The following is a 16,047-nucleotide window of genomic DNA, read 5'->3' on the forward strand; positions in this document are numbered from 1 at the left end:
AGGTTACGTACACCTACCACAATGTGGTTATTGTTAGGGGCAACCATTTGGTGACCAAGTTATGAATGAACTGGATTACACTAGCAACATTTCTTTGTGAACAACACAGATATGCTTTTTTTTTGGGGGGGGGTCATAATTTGTATCAATTCATCAATTTTTGCATTGTGTCATGCTTCAAGAAATGATGAAAAGAACACATTATTTGGAAAAGAAATCTGAGGACAGGTGCACATGGGACTTTCAAATATGAGAGAGATGTTGAACTTCAGAACTTAGCATCTCCACCATCAGTTTTATTATTTGGCAGATACCTCTTGAAGAGGACATTGGCACAGAGAATGCTGGGAGACCATGCCTTCATTCACTACTGTTCACATCAATTCCTGATGAAATGTTTCCTTCTTATAGGATTCACTTCGTGATGACACTGTCCTCACAGCATTGTAACACGGAAACAAATATTGACATCTAAATGCCGCATATCAAAACGTTGTTGGTGATATGTCCTGAAATGGATTTTCCTCTACTTCCGCTATTTTACTCTGAGAAAGACTGCTTTGACTTTGTTAGCCTGAAGAACTCCAAGTTGGCAACACAACATGGAGAATTCCGAAGCGGCATACAAGAGGAAGAACCCCATACTGGCAACACAAGATGAAGGACTCCACATTGGCAACACAAGATGGCGAACTCCAAATTGGCAACACAAGATGAAGAACTCCAAATTGGCAACACAAGATGAAGAACTCCAAATTGGCAACACAAGATGAAGAACTCCAAATTGGCAACACAAGATGAAGAACTCCAAATTGGCAACACAAGATGAAGAACTCCAAATTGGCAACACAAGATGAAGAACTCCAAATTGGCAACACAAGATGGAGAGTTCCAAATTGGCAATACAAAATAGAGATTGCTTTTTCCTTGTGAGCCGAGCATTGCTTTCACTGAGAGGACATATGAACCAGCATGTGCTACAGTTGTCCTCTTGATTAGTCAATGAGAATCACATGCCGTCGAGATGTCCAGCCCTCACGTCGCGCCTGAGAAATTGGTGGACAGCGGGACGATGTTGTAGCTGTACTCCTTGGAGACAGAGTTCTTGACCATCTTGGCGGCGTGCGTGAGCTGGAGGGCAGCGTCCGGATGGGAGGTTCCCGGCAGCAGCGTGCACTCACGCTCCAGGAGGCTGGAGATCCCCAGGAGCAGTTCCTGCATCCCAAACGAGAGGGCCGCTCTCCTCAACCTGTTCAGCTCCTGCAGTCACATGACACAGTCACATGATTATATTAAACAACAACAAAATGGAAAATCGCATTGCCATAAGACCAACAACATGGCACAGTAAAATGATAATCGTACAAGAATTGCACTCAGATTGTCATACCATCTGGTAACTACAATATGACACAGTGAAATGATAATGGTAATAAAAGAATGAAAATCACATCATCACAAGTACAATTTTCTTCTATTGCAACTTCACATGCAATTTGCTCAGGTTGAGATAGACTTTGAAATATCTTAATACTCTGAAAGGACCCATATGGCAGTAGTATATTAGTGCAACATTATTCTATACTTACAATGACAGCAGTACACTGAGCATCAAATTCTTAACTGTACAATCAAGCCACTACCATGTTGTTTGATCTTGCACTCTGTGTGCAGGAACCTGATTATAATTAGTTTATATTACCCTACCAGACAAGCGAGGCACTGCCTGAACATGCAACTCAAGTTTCCTGTATGATATGTATATCTCATACATGCCTATATGCAGTACCGAGAGTTTGTGGAGTTAGTTAGTTTGTTTGTTTGTTTGTCTGTTTATTTTTCTTTTTCAGAAGAGACTGAAGATGAAGTAAACTTGACTGCTCAAGTTTGGTATGTATCAGGCAATATTTCAAAGAATAGAGGATATCAAACAGTGCAAATTTAAAATCCTTCTCATTAAGATTGCAGCATAAATGTGGTCGGAAATTGAAATTTAAGCAGGTCATCAAGGTCATATTTTTGAAGAAATGGGCTAATAAAAACTACAAAATGATGTCTAGAACAAGTAACACAGAACTAATTTCATGGTCACATAGTATACTATACATAGATGACTCCCATTATAATGAAGTCCTTGGGACCAGCAGATTTCTTTTGTTAAACTGAAATTTTGTTACAGCTGAACAGAAGAATATATGAAGATATATAGACAACAATTTTGAGACCTGAATTTTTATTCTACTGTATCACAAATTTTGTTACAAGTTATAACCATGTTTATTATAACAGGAGTGCACTGTATACATTTTCATGGGGCATTTTATACATGAACATGACCTCGAACTTATGGTCAAGGCTTTGGGGTTCTTACCTTATAAAACACTGGTGTCTTGTCTGGCAGCTTTCGAGCATAACGCAAGATCTTCTGAACATCGGACTGAACATGCAAAGTATGAAAATATTTGATGTTACACATAAACATAATCTCATATATAACACAAAAACTATACATACATACACATACTACACACAGTATCTATGTTACCTCATATGTATATATCCACATTATGTATATCAAAGTGGTTTGCATGTTTTCTGTAATATAATAAGATAAATAATGAATGTTGCAAAATGTACCATAGGGTCATAAGATACAACTGCTTGGCCAACTGAAAGCTACAAGGCTGTAACTCTTATGCAAAGTGTACACAACATACGCCCTTTTGCCTCAAAGTGAGCGACAGTTACTGCAACTAAATACAGACTCAAGTTTCAATGTTTGTGAACGTCATCTCATCAGCCATAGATTATCCATAAAGAATGAAAAAGGAAAGGGGGGGGGGGGGGTAGAGGGGGAGGGAGGCAGTTAAAAGTGAGTAGATTCACTACCTGCAAATTCCCTGTCTTGATCCACACCACCGGATTCTGGGCATAGCTCCTCTTCTGAGCAGGTCTTACAGGAAAGGGTGTCTTGTTGTTGTCTCCGTATGGATTCTCATCAAATGCTGCAGGGTGGAGGATAAGGGGCTTATTTCATTACACTAATTGCCTCAGTTTCATTTCTGGTCTGACCTTGGAATGCCTTATTGAAGTCGAAGCATTTTTGTTTTAAATGCAAGATCACTAAAACTTTGCTTCCTGAAAATGAATGAATGGTACCAATTTCTCCGTCCACTGCAGTACTCCCTAATCGTAAATTTTACCACTTACGAAATAGTCTGAAAGTCTTAATTCGCAAAAAAATTAGACTCACTAAATATATGGCATATGCAGAATTAAAGGGGCATTCCAGAAGATCTATATAATTTCACATCATGTATTGCATAAATCGGCAGAGCCATGTATAGTTAGTGGAATTTATTGTGGTTCTTGAACAGATAAACCAATACTCCGAAAAACCCAAAACATAATACACTGAACAATGACAATGACATAGAAGCTCATATATTCCAGTAATGCAGCAGTGTAATTCTGTTACAATACCAACTGCTTAACAAGTTCTCCTGCGTGGACTTCATGCATGCTTTCTTCTTTTGTTCTGCTTCCTTGAGCACCCAGCCATGCATTCTTATGTGAAACTGCTATTTCATCATCCTTGTTCCTTCTGATTTGATATATATTTTGAAAACATTCTCATTCCTCATCCCAATCACTATAAATTCTGAAACTCTGTACCCAGTATGACCATTTTATAGACGTGCAAATGCAAAACTCTAAAAATCGTTTGGAGGTCTCCTTTAAAGTTATTGCGGGGAATAAGTTATTCCACCTTTGAGAATAGATTCCGGGGAATAAATCGCGTCATTTTACGTCACAAGGGCCTGATTTGCATAAGAGGCGTAATAAATCGGCGGAATAAGCAGTGTAATAAAGTTATTCCACCTTTAAAAATTCGGGCCAACATGTCTGACAGCAGTGGGAGATAGAAAGAGAGAGAGATAGGGTAGAGATAGACCTACCAAGACAGGGCCCAAGCAGACTGGTCTTCCCTAGCCAGGACAGTGGGGTGGACCCCGGCTCATACAGTGACAGCATCATGTTGGATTTCTTCTTGCTGTCGGCCCAGGAGTACAGCATGCCGTACCAGTCCTCTCTGTTGGTGAGGCGAGGATGAAAATAATCGTAAACTTTGGTATCATTTTCAATCATGAGCAAACTATCTATTGATAGCTCAGCCAAGATTTGGGAGTAGGCATCCCTCTGGTCTGTTGCCTTATTCTATATTTGTGAATTGATTCATACTTAACCAGAAGTTTCAATGGTGAGACAAACAGATGTATGAGAAAATCATGAACAATAAAGTAAATGCAAGCATGATGAGGTATTCCTAGCATTGTATCATGGGAAGATCTTCACCATACACTCCTTTCCCTATATCACAGTAGGTACTGTTGCTGTTTGCACGAGTACAGCTCAAATTCATTCATCAACACCAGTTACTTTCAATATAGTCGGGTGACAAACAGCACACATATACTGTAAACATTGATATTTTTGCCTAATTAATTTTTCACACCGAGCCGCTCAAAAACATATTCACAGCTTGCGTGAATTTTGCACAGCACAATTGTCAACCCATTCAAAATGTGCAAAGAAAATTGTGATTATTTTTCCATGGGTTTTTGGAATTCATGCTAGCCAAAGTCGCACAAAATATGCGAAAATAAGAAAATGGATGTACCGCGAAAATTTCTGCGTTTCAGTAGGAATGAAATGAACTCCACATTAAACATTTGTGACCTCCTGACCTCCTGTGATCAAGCAGTCATCTCGTTCAGGACAATGATCTTACTTCTGAGTTGTCCTGATGAAGCAGTGGTGACTGTAGTTCTTTGAGGTACTGTAAAAGTGGAAATTTTCGCGGTGTTGAAATTTTCGCGCATTTCGCGCAACCAGAAACTAGCGTGAAAATAAAAACATGCGAATATTTTTGCTTGCCATACGTTCCTGTGCGTGATGTCTTGATTCCGCGGAATTATAAAACACGCGAAACTCTTCTGACCTGGCCTAGCGCGAAAAATTAGTCGCGCGAAAATATCCACTTTTACAGTAGGTGCAATCAAGCACTATGAACTCAGAAACATTCGTGACAGGAAACTGTCCTGAACTGGAGCCGATGGCCATTTTTGTGGTATGTAACTTTTGCAAACTGCTACTTACATTCAATGCACGGCGTTGACAAAACACTTTTGCATGCATTTTCCTCTAACGAATCTTGGCTACTTGCGAAATTCGCAAAAGTTTCATGCGAACATTTCTTATTTTGCAGTGGTTGCCCAAGTAATGTGCATACAGATCTTTGGTAGCTATTCATAAACACACACAGGTGACTTAAATATGCTAGAAGTGTCAGGTTGTCCTTGAAATTTATATAGTCATGAAATAAAGAACTAAACTTGAGAGAAGAATTGTCATATGTACTCTTGATTGCAATTGTGAATCCACAGTTGAGAGTGACACCCAATGGACTAACTGATACGTACGCTATCTGCACCATGGCAACCATGTTGTTGACCTTCAGACTACCATGGAGCAGCACACAGAAGCTAGGAGCCTTGCCTTCCTCTGTGGACACCGCCGAAGTCGTCTCATCCTCACCCTTTTCTCCTCCTCCATCTTTACCTTCGCTGGATTTATCTACATGGGTCAACAATGACAGCAATAAAATGATGGGTGGGTTTCTTCCTCAACACAGGATGCAGACTGTAACTGGAATTGCATGATTGGCACCCATATGATTGTGATGTCATCACTGGCTGACAGCTGAGAACACGTGGAAACTTGAACAAACAATGGGCTTTGTTGAGAAAGACAGTCTGGCGAACATTTTTCATTTCGAAAACAAACTGAGTAATAAGAGCCAGCACTCGGTGCAGAAAAGTGCAGAAAGGTAGAGAAAAATCTCCCCCCCCCTCAAAAAAAAAAAAAAAATCTTGTGAAACATATTACAAGAAACATTTTGAACCATACACAGTAGCCATATAGTATACTATAGGTTGCTGACAATGTCAGCATGGAAATTTTGGTACTTTCTTCCTTCTGGACTGATCTTCATTCTGTGCTCTATTTCCAACGTAGAGTAAAATAGCTTCCATTACTAACTACTCGTTTGTGATAAAGTAGCTTCTGTTTTGGCACATCATCTCTATGACTCACAGATCACCACCTGTTTGACTCTACTCCTTAACCTGTTGAGGACGAGTCCCGAGTACTGTATACGCCGAATATTTCGCGAGGTTTTTATTTTTGCGAATTTCGCGAGTCAGCTGCTATTTGCGAAGTTAAAAACACGCGGAAATATTGACTCTAATGCCGATATGAATGTGACATTCGCATATACATTTCTCTGTTCAGTACAAGATTCCACGATTGCGAATTTAATCACTTGCGAAATTGTCGGGAAATCCCAATTCGCGAAAATTTAGACTCGCGAAACATGTGGCGTAAACAGTATACTCGGACAGGTGTCTTTGGGAAATGTGTGTTGTAGCAAAATCAAACCGTCCTCAACGGTTTAATACTCAAGTTAACTCAGACATGGCTGAAAGCTTCTCTTTTATGTATAATCCTGTAAACCATATCATATTTTTCAAATCCATATATTCACGTCTTGACTGATTACATGAAGATACTAACCCCTGAGATTAACTGGAATGACAAGATGTCGAGAGAATGATGGTGGGCTTGCAATGTCAACCATGTCCAGGAAGCCGAAGATGTGGAGGTCACTGCCAATCTCCTTGGAGATGACCTCCGTGTCTTTCTCCACCATCGTGGTCTTGGGGCGGGGGAATAGCTGCACTTCGGAGCTCAGGTTCCCGCAGTGGAGCGTAGTGCTGAACACGCTGTGCTGCGACTCGGCGTACTTCAGGAACATGGACTGGACGGATTTGGGCGAGAGGGGGCCCTCCACCGTGTGTAGCTGCCCACTGCCATTGGCATCCACCAGCTGCTGGTAGTGGAGCAGGGTGTGGCCCTGCTGTAGCTCAGCCTGGCTAGCGACGAGGAACACATGGAGCTCGCTGGGGAAGACAAACGGGAGGGGGTTCTTCTTTGGGTCCACCTGGACCTTCATCTCGGCAAGCATCTGACATAGGGAGCCCGCCCCAATCCCTGGGTTGCCATCGGTAACCAAGAGGACCTGTAGATGGCAGAAAATCAAATCATGCAATTGGGGGGGGGGGGGGGATTCTGTTTTGATTCTGATCTCTCAGACAGGAGACACCAACAAGTTAAAGTCTAGCTAGGTGAACTCATCCCAAAACAAGCTATTTCACCGAGCTGTAAGAATGACTACCTGGCAGTGATGACATAATGATTACGGCATGACCCTCTGTAAAAGCAGTACAACTCTAAACAGGCCCAATCTTGAGTCAATGAGCCTATACTATTATCGTATCACACATCAGTGAAATAATCACTTCCATCATTAAGATTACTTTATCAGTCCCTTCAAAACTTTTGAGATATTTAATTGTTATGAATTTTCATTAAATCTACCATCTGATGATAATAGGCTGCATGGGAATGTGTGGAGTCTAGGAGAGCTATTCAATAAGGTTTATGGTTTAATCTGATTGTTTCTTCAGAGCAATTTCAAAACAAGAACCTACCTCTTACATATTGATTCAAACCAATAAGTTTGGATTATTCTTTTGCTCTTTTTTTAGTTCAATTTCAATACCACAATATTGCATATCAAGACAACATGAAATAACCGCTTACAATATACAATTGAACCATAATTATCTGGTTGACAGTTACAGAGCATAATGAGTTGGTTTATTAAACCCTTTGTGTGCTATGAGTGCTGATTGGCACAGAAAAGCCCCATGGCATTGTACACACTGTCCAGAGTCCAAGGAACAGAAAGGGTTGAGACTCTTGCTATGAAAACAATAAAAACGAGTACAAAATATATCACCAAAGTATGTGGGGGGATTAAAGCCCATCATGGAATTGGAAAACCCTTTCTTTCATGAAAGATATTGCATATAAATCACATATAAATCATCATGCACTCTTAATGTTAAAAATAACTGTTTTGAGGCGTGCTTTTTTTTTTCTGCATGACTGCTGAAATTTCACTGAAAATGAAAATGCACATGCACATACACAAATTTGAGGCATCAACACATTACTCATCTTCATAGCTTGGAAATAATTTGGGACCCTCCCCCACCCCCCCCCCAAAAAAAAAAAAAGAAGAAGAAGAGAGATTCATATCTCATATATATAAAAATCTTGCTTATCATTTTTGCTAGACTTGTTTTGGGAGATTCTGAATTGCTAGCATACAGTGCTCAAGCTGGAACATTTCCCTGCAACGAACAGTAAAGTAATCATCAGGAGGGAGATGAGCTTGTAGCCACTAGCTGCATCAGACAGGTGACCACTACACTCAGGGTCTTCGTTACCTCGTTTCTCATGTAACACAAGTGGCCATTATAGACAGGTAGACAAGTCTGACTGTATCTTTTGTTCCATTTGCACCAAGTTCCTCGTGGCCACGGCAGCCCCATTTGCTTGAAATGTAGTGCCCTTGAGGTAGGTAAGAAATTCTCCTTCTCCCCCCTTCATATTCTAGTCTTGTTCATTCTAACTGAACATGTAGCTATCAGATGCCATTTTAATGGCATCTGGCATGGCTAGACTACACACATTCCCCGTCGCGTTCCACTATGAACTGCCTCCGGGTTTTGTTACTGCCTATTACCAGTACATGCTGCCATGTTTTGTGGCACTCACCCCGTTTTATTACAACATACTATGTTTTCTCATCAGCACCAGGGAATAATTTTCCTGGTATCACATAGCAATTTGCTATGCATTTTGGTATGACTGCTATACAAAATGTAATTTGCATAGCAGTTTCATTACATAGATTCGTATACCATTTTGTTGAAAATGTATGTCCATCAACAAAATTGCTATTCAATTTTGAGAAGGAAAATTATTCCCTGAGCACTGTGACTGCTGTGGCAAATTTTTTGACAGTTTAAACATCTGACACCGCATCTACAGCAATCATGGCCCATCATTTTTGTCCATCCTGTCTCTCCATGTTGTCTCTCATCCATTCTGTTCTGCATACGGTGGCCTGAAATGTGATTGCCCTGACCACTGGGGACATGGCGAAAACATAGCATGAACAGCTGGTTCAATGCTAGAAGTGTTAACTGGGGGACATTTCATGAAGTGTTTTGGTCGGATATTTTTCTGACAAGCTGTTGTGAGCTACTGAAATCCTTGCATCTGATTGGCTGAGAGCAAATTTGTCCAACCAATATGTCAGACAAAACACTTCATGAAATGCCTCCCAGGAATGGCTGGAGGCAGCGTTACCTGTATTGGAGTAATGGACCCCCACTCTTCCATGACGTACGTATTGAGTGATGTCAGGACGGTGTCCAGCAGCGTCTTGTCATACGTGTCGACAGACTGCACAGCTCTCTGGTGGAAAAGAGAATGGATACTGCCATGTGTAAAGCTGTGCAGAAGACGGATTTTGTGGTCTTTTAATTTGTGTTTAACATTAGTTATTTTGGTGATATGTTTCAAGGATATTTAACAATGGGGAAAAATTTAATCTTGAATACGTCTTTTCCTAATGTAAGACAGATACAGTTATGACTTAGCATTCTATTATTAACAGTACATAACAGTGATTATGATCATTATATGTATATCAACACTGGATACTTTGACATGATGCAAACATATCAAATCTACCAAGATCCTAGACTGCATATGACTGCAACATGACTGATAATGATATTCCTGCCAAGTTCTTGCCTGCACTATCTACAATTTGGTCACACACACATATCTACAATATACAATATTGAGTTGTTTTACCTTGCATGCAATATTTTGACAAGTAAATGGTGCACATACAGTTGTACAAGTACAGTGTAAGAATGATAAAGAACTAATTGTGACTCACAAAGACAGTAAAATACCAATAATCTAAATCTCGTCTTAAACTCGACATCAACGCGAACAACATAGTCTGCTTCACGGGAGATCACTTTTAGACTGGTTTTGGCCTTGATTAAGCCGTAAAGCGCTGTGTGGGCTTAATACATCATTCTATAGCTGTAGACAAGTTTCAGCAGCATTTGTCTGATGCAGCAGCCAACCAAGCAATAGTAGGAACTTTTCGATTTCAACCTCCTGGGCGTGGACGCCGAGGTAACAAAGTCATTTTAAAGAACTACCCATGCTCCAGGTTCTCCGGCACGTCCAATACAAGAATCGCAAATGCATCTTCCAAGGATTCCACGTCCCCCTAGATTCAGGATGTGAGTGACGTTATTGCTTGGCGCACCAATTGTCAGCCCGTGGGAAGGGACAGGGCCATGACATTGTGAACGGCGTGCATTGAAAATCGTAGTGGGTGATGACACCGCAGACGTAACAAGTGGACTACAACAATTTGGAATCGCTCTTGTACCAAGAAAGACGTCCATGTCCACACATTCGAAAAGTCCCTAGTATTAAATCTGGTTGATCTGCCTCAGCACACCACTGGGTGGTGGTTGTGCACACTTTGACTGTCAAGTGGATACCTCATAATCAATATTGGTTCCTGGTCATGTTAGACTGGTCATCGCTTTGTATGTGTTTTGAGCTCCACATTTATTTATCATTATAATTATTATTTTTTTTTATTTCTATTTTTTGCCGGGAACTTCCTTTCTGGGTGCTTTGGACAGGCGATTGTTATGGACAGGTGGTCACTAGAGCAGGTTTGACAATCTTTAATACTAAATAATTATATGGTTAGAAGCATCCTAGTATTTGTGTGAGTTTATTCCATTTCTCTGACCTTGCTGATCTTAGACAAAATTAGATGACAAATCAAGGAATACACAAATTGGCAGCATTGCACTAAGAGGCCTACTGCTTGATAAAAAAATAAAAAAAAAAAATAAAAATCTCTTTGATACTCAGGTCCAGATTTTTTTTCTTCTAAAGCATGTCATCATTTCTTTGTTGGTTGGGGCTTAAAAAAGGAGTAAAACCAAGCAGAGAGAGCATCATTAAAAAGTATGGACACAGACTACTTTGTGTGAGGTTATAAAACTGGTAATTTTAAAGGGGATGGCTAGTAACTGATCAGTGGGAATCAGTGGGAATGCTGGGTGATGACTGTTCGAATTCTTGTGGGATTCATTTAAGAGTACATAATATATCTATTGTTGTGTGAAAATTATTTGCTTCAAAACGGTCTCATATTCAAATAATGTGCAGTTTAATGCCCTGTCACTGTACAGGCATGCTAATTAAACTGCACATTACTTGAATATGAGACCGTTCTGAAGCAAATAATTTTCACACAACAATAGATATATAATGTACTCTTAAATGAATCCCACAAGGATTGGAACAATCATCCCCCAACATTCCCACTGATTCCCACTGATCAGTTACTAGCCATCCCCTTTAAAGGGATGGTACAGTTTTAGTTGAGATGAGATGGGTCCCACCTTTTATTAGAACCTCTTTGTTTTTGGATATCTCAGCCATTATTTCAAAACCAATTTTCATCAAATAAACTTTGAATTAATATTAGAATTGTATGCTCTTTCTCATCATCTCACATAAAGTTGGAATCTGAGTAAATGAGTAAGCCCATCTCAACCAAAAGTATACCATCCCTTGAAGGTTTACTGCCATCACAAAATTACACACCACATCATTAGCTAATAACCTCAAAATGAGGCAGACACACCCTATTTTTCTCTCTCTATGAGTCTTTCTCGATGATAAAACTGGGGGAGAACACATGATGAAGCCAGGATATGGTACAGACTTTCAATAGCAATGATGACAGAGCCACCCTAACTTTGCGTCGTTAAACAAGTTTATGCCACAGTTCTAAAAGAAAAGGGAATGGGATTACCGTTACTTCGTGCGCTCTACGTCATTGGGATTAACTCATACAATACATTACACCCATACATGAGCAGAAATGATGACATTGCCATCCTAACTTTGCATTGTTTGATGATTTTATGCCACAGTTCTAAGCAAAAAGGAGAAGGATGGAACCCCGTTTTCTTTGCTCAATTTTCCACCAAAAAGGAGAAGGATAACTTATGCAGTCTACATCCCAGGGATAAACTCGTACAATGCACTACTGCCTAAACATCAATATTTCAAACTCTTTTATGAGCCAGAGAAAGCTCTGGTCTAAAGGTTTAATAGAAATAAGTGGCTCTGTATCAAAAAGCTGAAATATAATGGAAAACACACACAATGCAGCTTCCTGTAGAACAGTCTGTTAAAAGAGTGTTCAAACAATGACATAGCCATTCTAACTTTGCGTCGTTAAATGATTTTATGCCATAGTAATAAAGAAAAAGGAGAGGAATGGCATAATGCAGTCCACATCATAGGGATTAACTCGTAAAATGCACCACAGCTAAACATCAACATTTCAAACTCTTTTATGAGCCAGAGAAAGCACTGGTCTAAAGGTTTAATAGAAATAAGTGGCTCTGTATCAAAAAGCTGAAATATAATGGAAAACACACACAATGCAGCTTCCTGTGGAACAGTCTGTTAAAAGAGCGTTCAAACAACTGTAAAAAAGCTGTTATTTTCGTGAAGGTTTAATTTTCACAAATTTTATGAATCACTGTTCAGCTGCGAATTTAGCAACATGCGAAAATATCACAAACAGACAGGCCTTAGTGCATTTACGATGTAGCCTCAGTGCCAAATTGCCAAAAACAACATCTCCTCAAAATGTCTGTGGCCTCCCTGTTCACAAAAATACCTGTTCGTGAAAATAACAGCATTTCAATATCTGAAGTCTATCCCTTGCACCTTAATAAACCTCAAGCCCTTTCTATCTTGACTGGCATTTCATGTACAGGTAGTACTGATATAGAAAATGAATAAGATTGAAAGGTGAACATCCATTCAATCCTTGGTCACACCAAAGTCGGGTTGTTAACTTGCCATAATAAATCATGATATTTTGAACCGTTCAGAAAGACGTTTCAAGGATCCTTGTGTGAAATCATTACCTAACACTACGTCAGCTCTTTATTGATCACCTGTGGTGGTCAAGCTCTTTACACCCAATTAAAGTCATGGTAGAGAATTTATACCTTCAGCTCGTTGTGGTCTCGTGTGAATGGGACAAGAACTTCGTAGAGGGAAGAGAAGACAACCAGAGAGCAGAATTCCATGCGATCGTTGGCGGTGATGTAATCAAACATGGAGCAGAGAGAGGTTTGGGCCACTGAGCGCCGCGTCTCAGTGCTGGATGCGTCTGCCGATGAAGTCGTCAGCGGCCGCATCATGGACAGCGATGCATCAAGGATGACAACTGTCGGCATGGCGATGGGATGCAGTGACTATTCGCTCAGGGCATAGACTGAAAGAAAAAAGATGAACTCAATGTAAGCAAAACAGATAACCTTTACAATGTAGTGTTCCTGACATGTATTGTACAATACATCCTTTCTCCTTTATAGTTCATATGACATGCTGTAGCTTCACAGCAGATCACTATCACAGAAAACTCCTCCCATTTACAAAGAATGTATAGAATGTACTCGACTACCATTTAGGCCTGGTATCACAATAAACTTGCAATCACTTCTACGTGTGCACAGATGCTCATTGTGGACAATCACACCACCAAGTTAGCATTGATTTCCATACTACATTTGATGAAATAAATGGCAGGCCCTATCCCGGGGTACCACAATAAAATCAGCCATTTTGTTGAATTATTAATTTTTTTAAAAAGGTTGTACCCTGGGTGCTAAAAAGAGGAAATTATTTTGGTGCTGGAGCCAGCACGTGCTAGCCACTGCACTGCACTGCACTGAAGCTCACGCTGGTGGTATCACAGCATGTCATGCACGCTTAGTATAACATGCAGTGGCATGGGAATGACTATGTACACGCACACACAGTGCATGCATTTTTCTCTGGCTGTCCTCAAGTGGACGAGAGGTGGCGCTACACAACGCAGCAACCCGGGGTACTACGGTACCCCAGGGTAACGCGTGATGCATCATTTGTATTGATATTCAGGAGTTCACCATGAGCCATTCAGCCATCATGAGACATGGGTGTTCTTTCATGAGTTTGTTGTGGATGGTGCCTCAAATCTTCACAGCTGAGGGACGATTAGTACTGGAAAATCAGATCTATGGAACCTGCCTCAATATTCACGGTCATGCAGATCGAGATCCCTCTTAGACTTAGGAATCACAGACTTCCCACGTCAGCACTGATCCTTTCACGCCTCCGCATCACCTGTCCGACAATGCTTTGGAATCATGGGTGACAATGCGCATCTAAAACCCCTATTCATGGCAGGACTAGTTTTCCTGATCCAGAACACTTCTTTGACTTTCCCTTGGCCAGAAGCAGGTTTGAGAAAGAGTCAATGTTACTAGGTATAGTAAAATAAAGCAAATCATTCACCTTGAAAAAAGTCCATGGGGGTGGACAAAAGCTAGCCAGTCAAATACATGTATAAAGGTTGGTTGAAGCTTTGTGTGGTTGTGAGAAAGACAGAGGCAAACTAAAATTTCAAACTTCTCCCTATTAACTCTTTATGTGCCATGGTGTACACCCCTAGTGTGCCACATTATTCTGAGAAACCAAAGCAGTTATTCTTTGAGAAAACATTCTGTTTTTTTCAAATCTATGTACCTCTAATACACTTGAACTGTTAAAAGCTGGACATATGGTGTGCAAAGTTGTAGAGAAAATGCCAAGCATTGCTTTGACATAAATTGTATGACAAATCTATGATTGCTTTTCTTTCAAATGGCCTGTAGCTACATTACTGTAAATGCGTGACTTTTGGACACAAAAGAGTGACAGAAACTAAGAATTTATACGCAAATCTAGTAGGGAACACTGCATGCTGGTCAATCACCACATAAAAATGCAAACTACATGTGAGAGGAACGGAATCGTAAGAAATGCTTTCATTGTACAGTGGCATTTGGCGATTTATCGATCGATTTGGGCGGGTTTGTGCGTTTAAGCAGAATATGCAAAGTTGGCACGCCGTTGACTGAGTCGGGCGTGCGAACGTGGCACATAAAGAGTTAAAGTCACTTTTGCCAAACAGGCACAAGTCTGAAAGCATTTTCATTAATGCAGGAATAGGTGTGACGTCCGAAGCCTTTGCATTCAGGCTGGTCTCAGTTAGTGTGACATGAGAAATTTCGTGAAAACTTGGGAAACTTTGAAGTTTCATGACTTCTATTATTTCTATGGCCTGATTTTCATGAAACATCCACTACTTTTAATTTGTCTGCTCTCCATTCTTCTATCAATGACAACTTGAACGTGGGGTCACATGGCACTTCAAGAATCAAGTTACAACTGTGCTTCATACGGGGTTAGGGTAGAATGACACGGCTGTCATATGATATATATCAAGTTGATATGTCGTTGCTGCTTCACAGAGAGTTTCTCACAGAATTGAGAGATCTTGTAGCCCTCATTACAAAGCTTCGTTTGGGATTGAGCATGACAGAAATATTGCATCTGCCAACATTGACAACATAACATACTTTGGAGAGATCCCAATCCCAATACGTAAAAACTTCCTTATTCTATGATCGGGATAAATGCATTACAGGACTCCCTTGCTTTTCGCAAGACAACTGGCTGGCTGGGAGATGACTGAACGTAATGAAAGTTGACTAATAGGTTCACGGGACATAATTATTCATTCCTTCCTGCCAATCTCGGCCAGAGTTTGATCATAGTTTTGTTACAGGATAGTGTGATGCACACAGTCCCAGCTGTGGGCAGGTATAAATAACATCCCCCACCTTTACAGGGAAAGAGGAAGAATCTATTTGAATCCTTCACGGCCCACGCTTGCATGCATCCTGTACATCTAGATCTTGATTCAGAAAACTCTCAAGACGGGATAGAGTATGACATAGTTGAGCACTATGCTTCAATCTTGGCCATGGGAGTCAATGAGTGCCTAATATTAGACATGTGAAAGCACAAAAAAACTGTGCAGAACTGCTCAGCAGCCTATTT

General features: G+C 40.4%; 1 protein-coding gene across 1 annotated transcript; it reads right to left on the minus strand.

Moving 5' to 3' along the window:
• Nucleotides 1–132: 132 nt before the first annotated feature.
• On the minus strand, nucleotides 133–13,373 carry LOC140230460 (integrator complex subunit 14-like). The gene is made up of 7 exons (XM_072310614.1): nucleotides 13,125–13,373; nucleotides 6,637–7,141; nucleotides 5,484–5,637; nucleotides 3,960–4,093; nucleotides 2,890–3,005; nucleotides 2,372–2,437; nucleotides 133–1,260 (listed from the first exon to the last, which is right to left on the minus strand). Exons 1-7 carry the CDS (start codon nucleotides 13,353–13,355, stop codon nucleotides 1,036–1,038), a joined length of 1,431 nt encoding a protein of 476 aa, XP_072166715.1. The 5' UTR covers nucleotides 13,356–13,373; the 3' UTR covers nucleotides 133–1,035.
• Nucleotides 13,374–16,047: the final 2,674 nt, after the last annotated feature.

Source organism: Diadema setosum, chromosome 7 (genome assembly GCF_964275005.1).
Source record: "Diadema setosum chromosome 7, eeDiaSeto1, whole genome shotgun sequence".
Classification (NCBI taxonomy): Eukaryota; Metazoa; Echinodermata; class Echinoidea; order Diadematoida; family Diadematidae; genus Diadema; species Diadema setosum.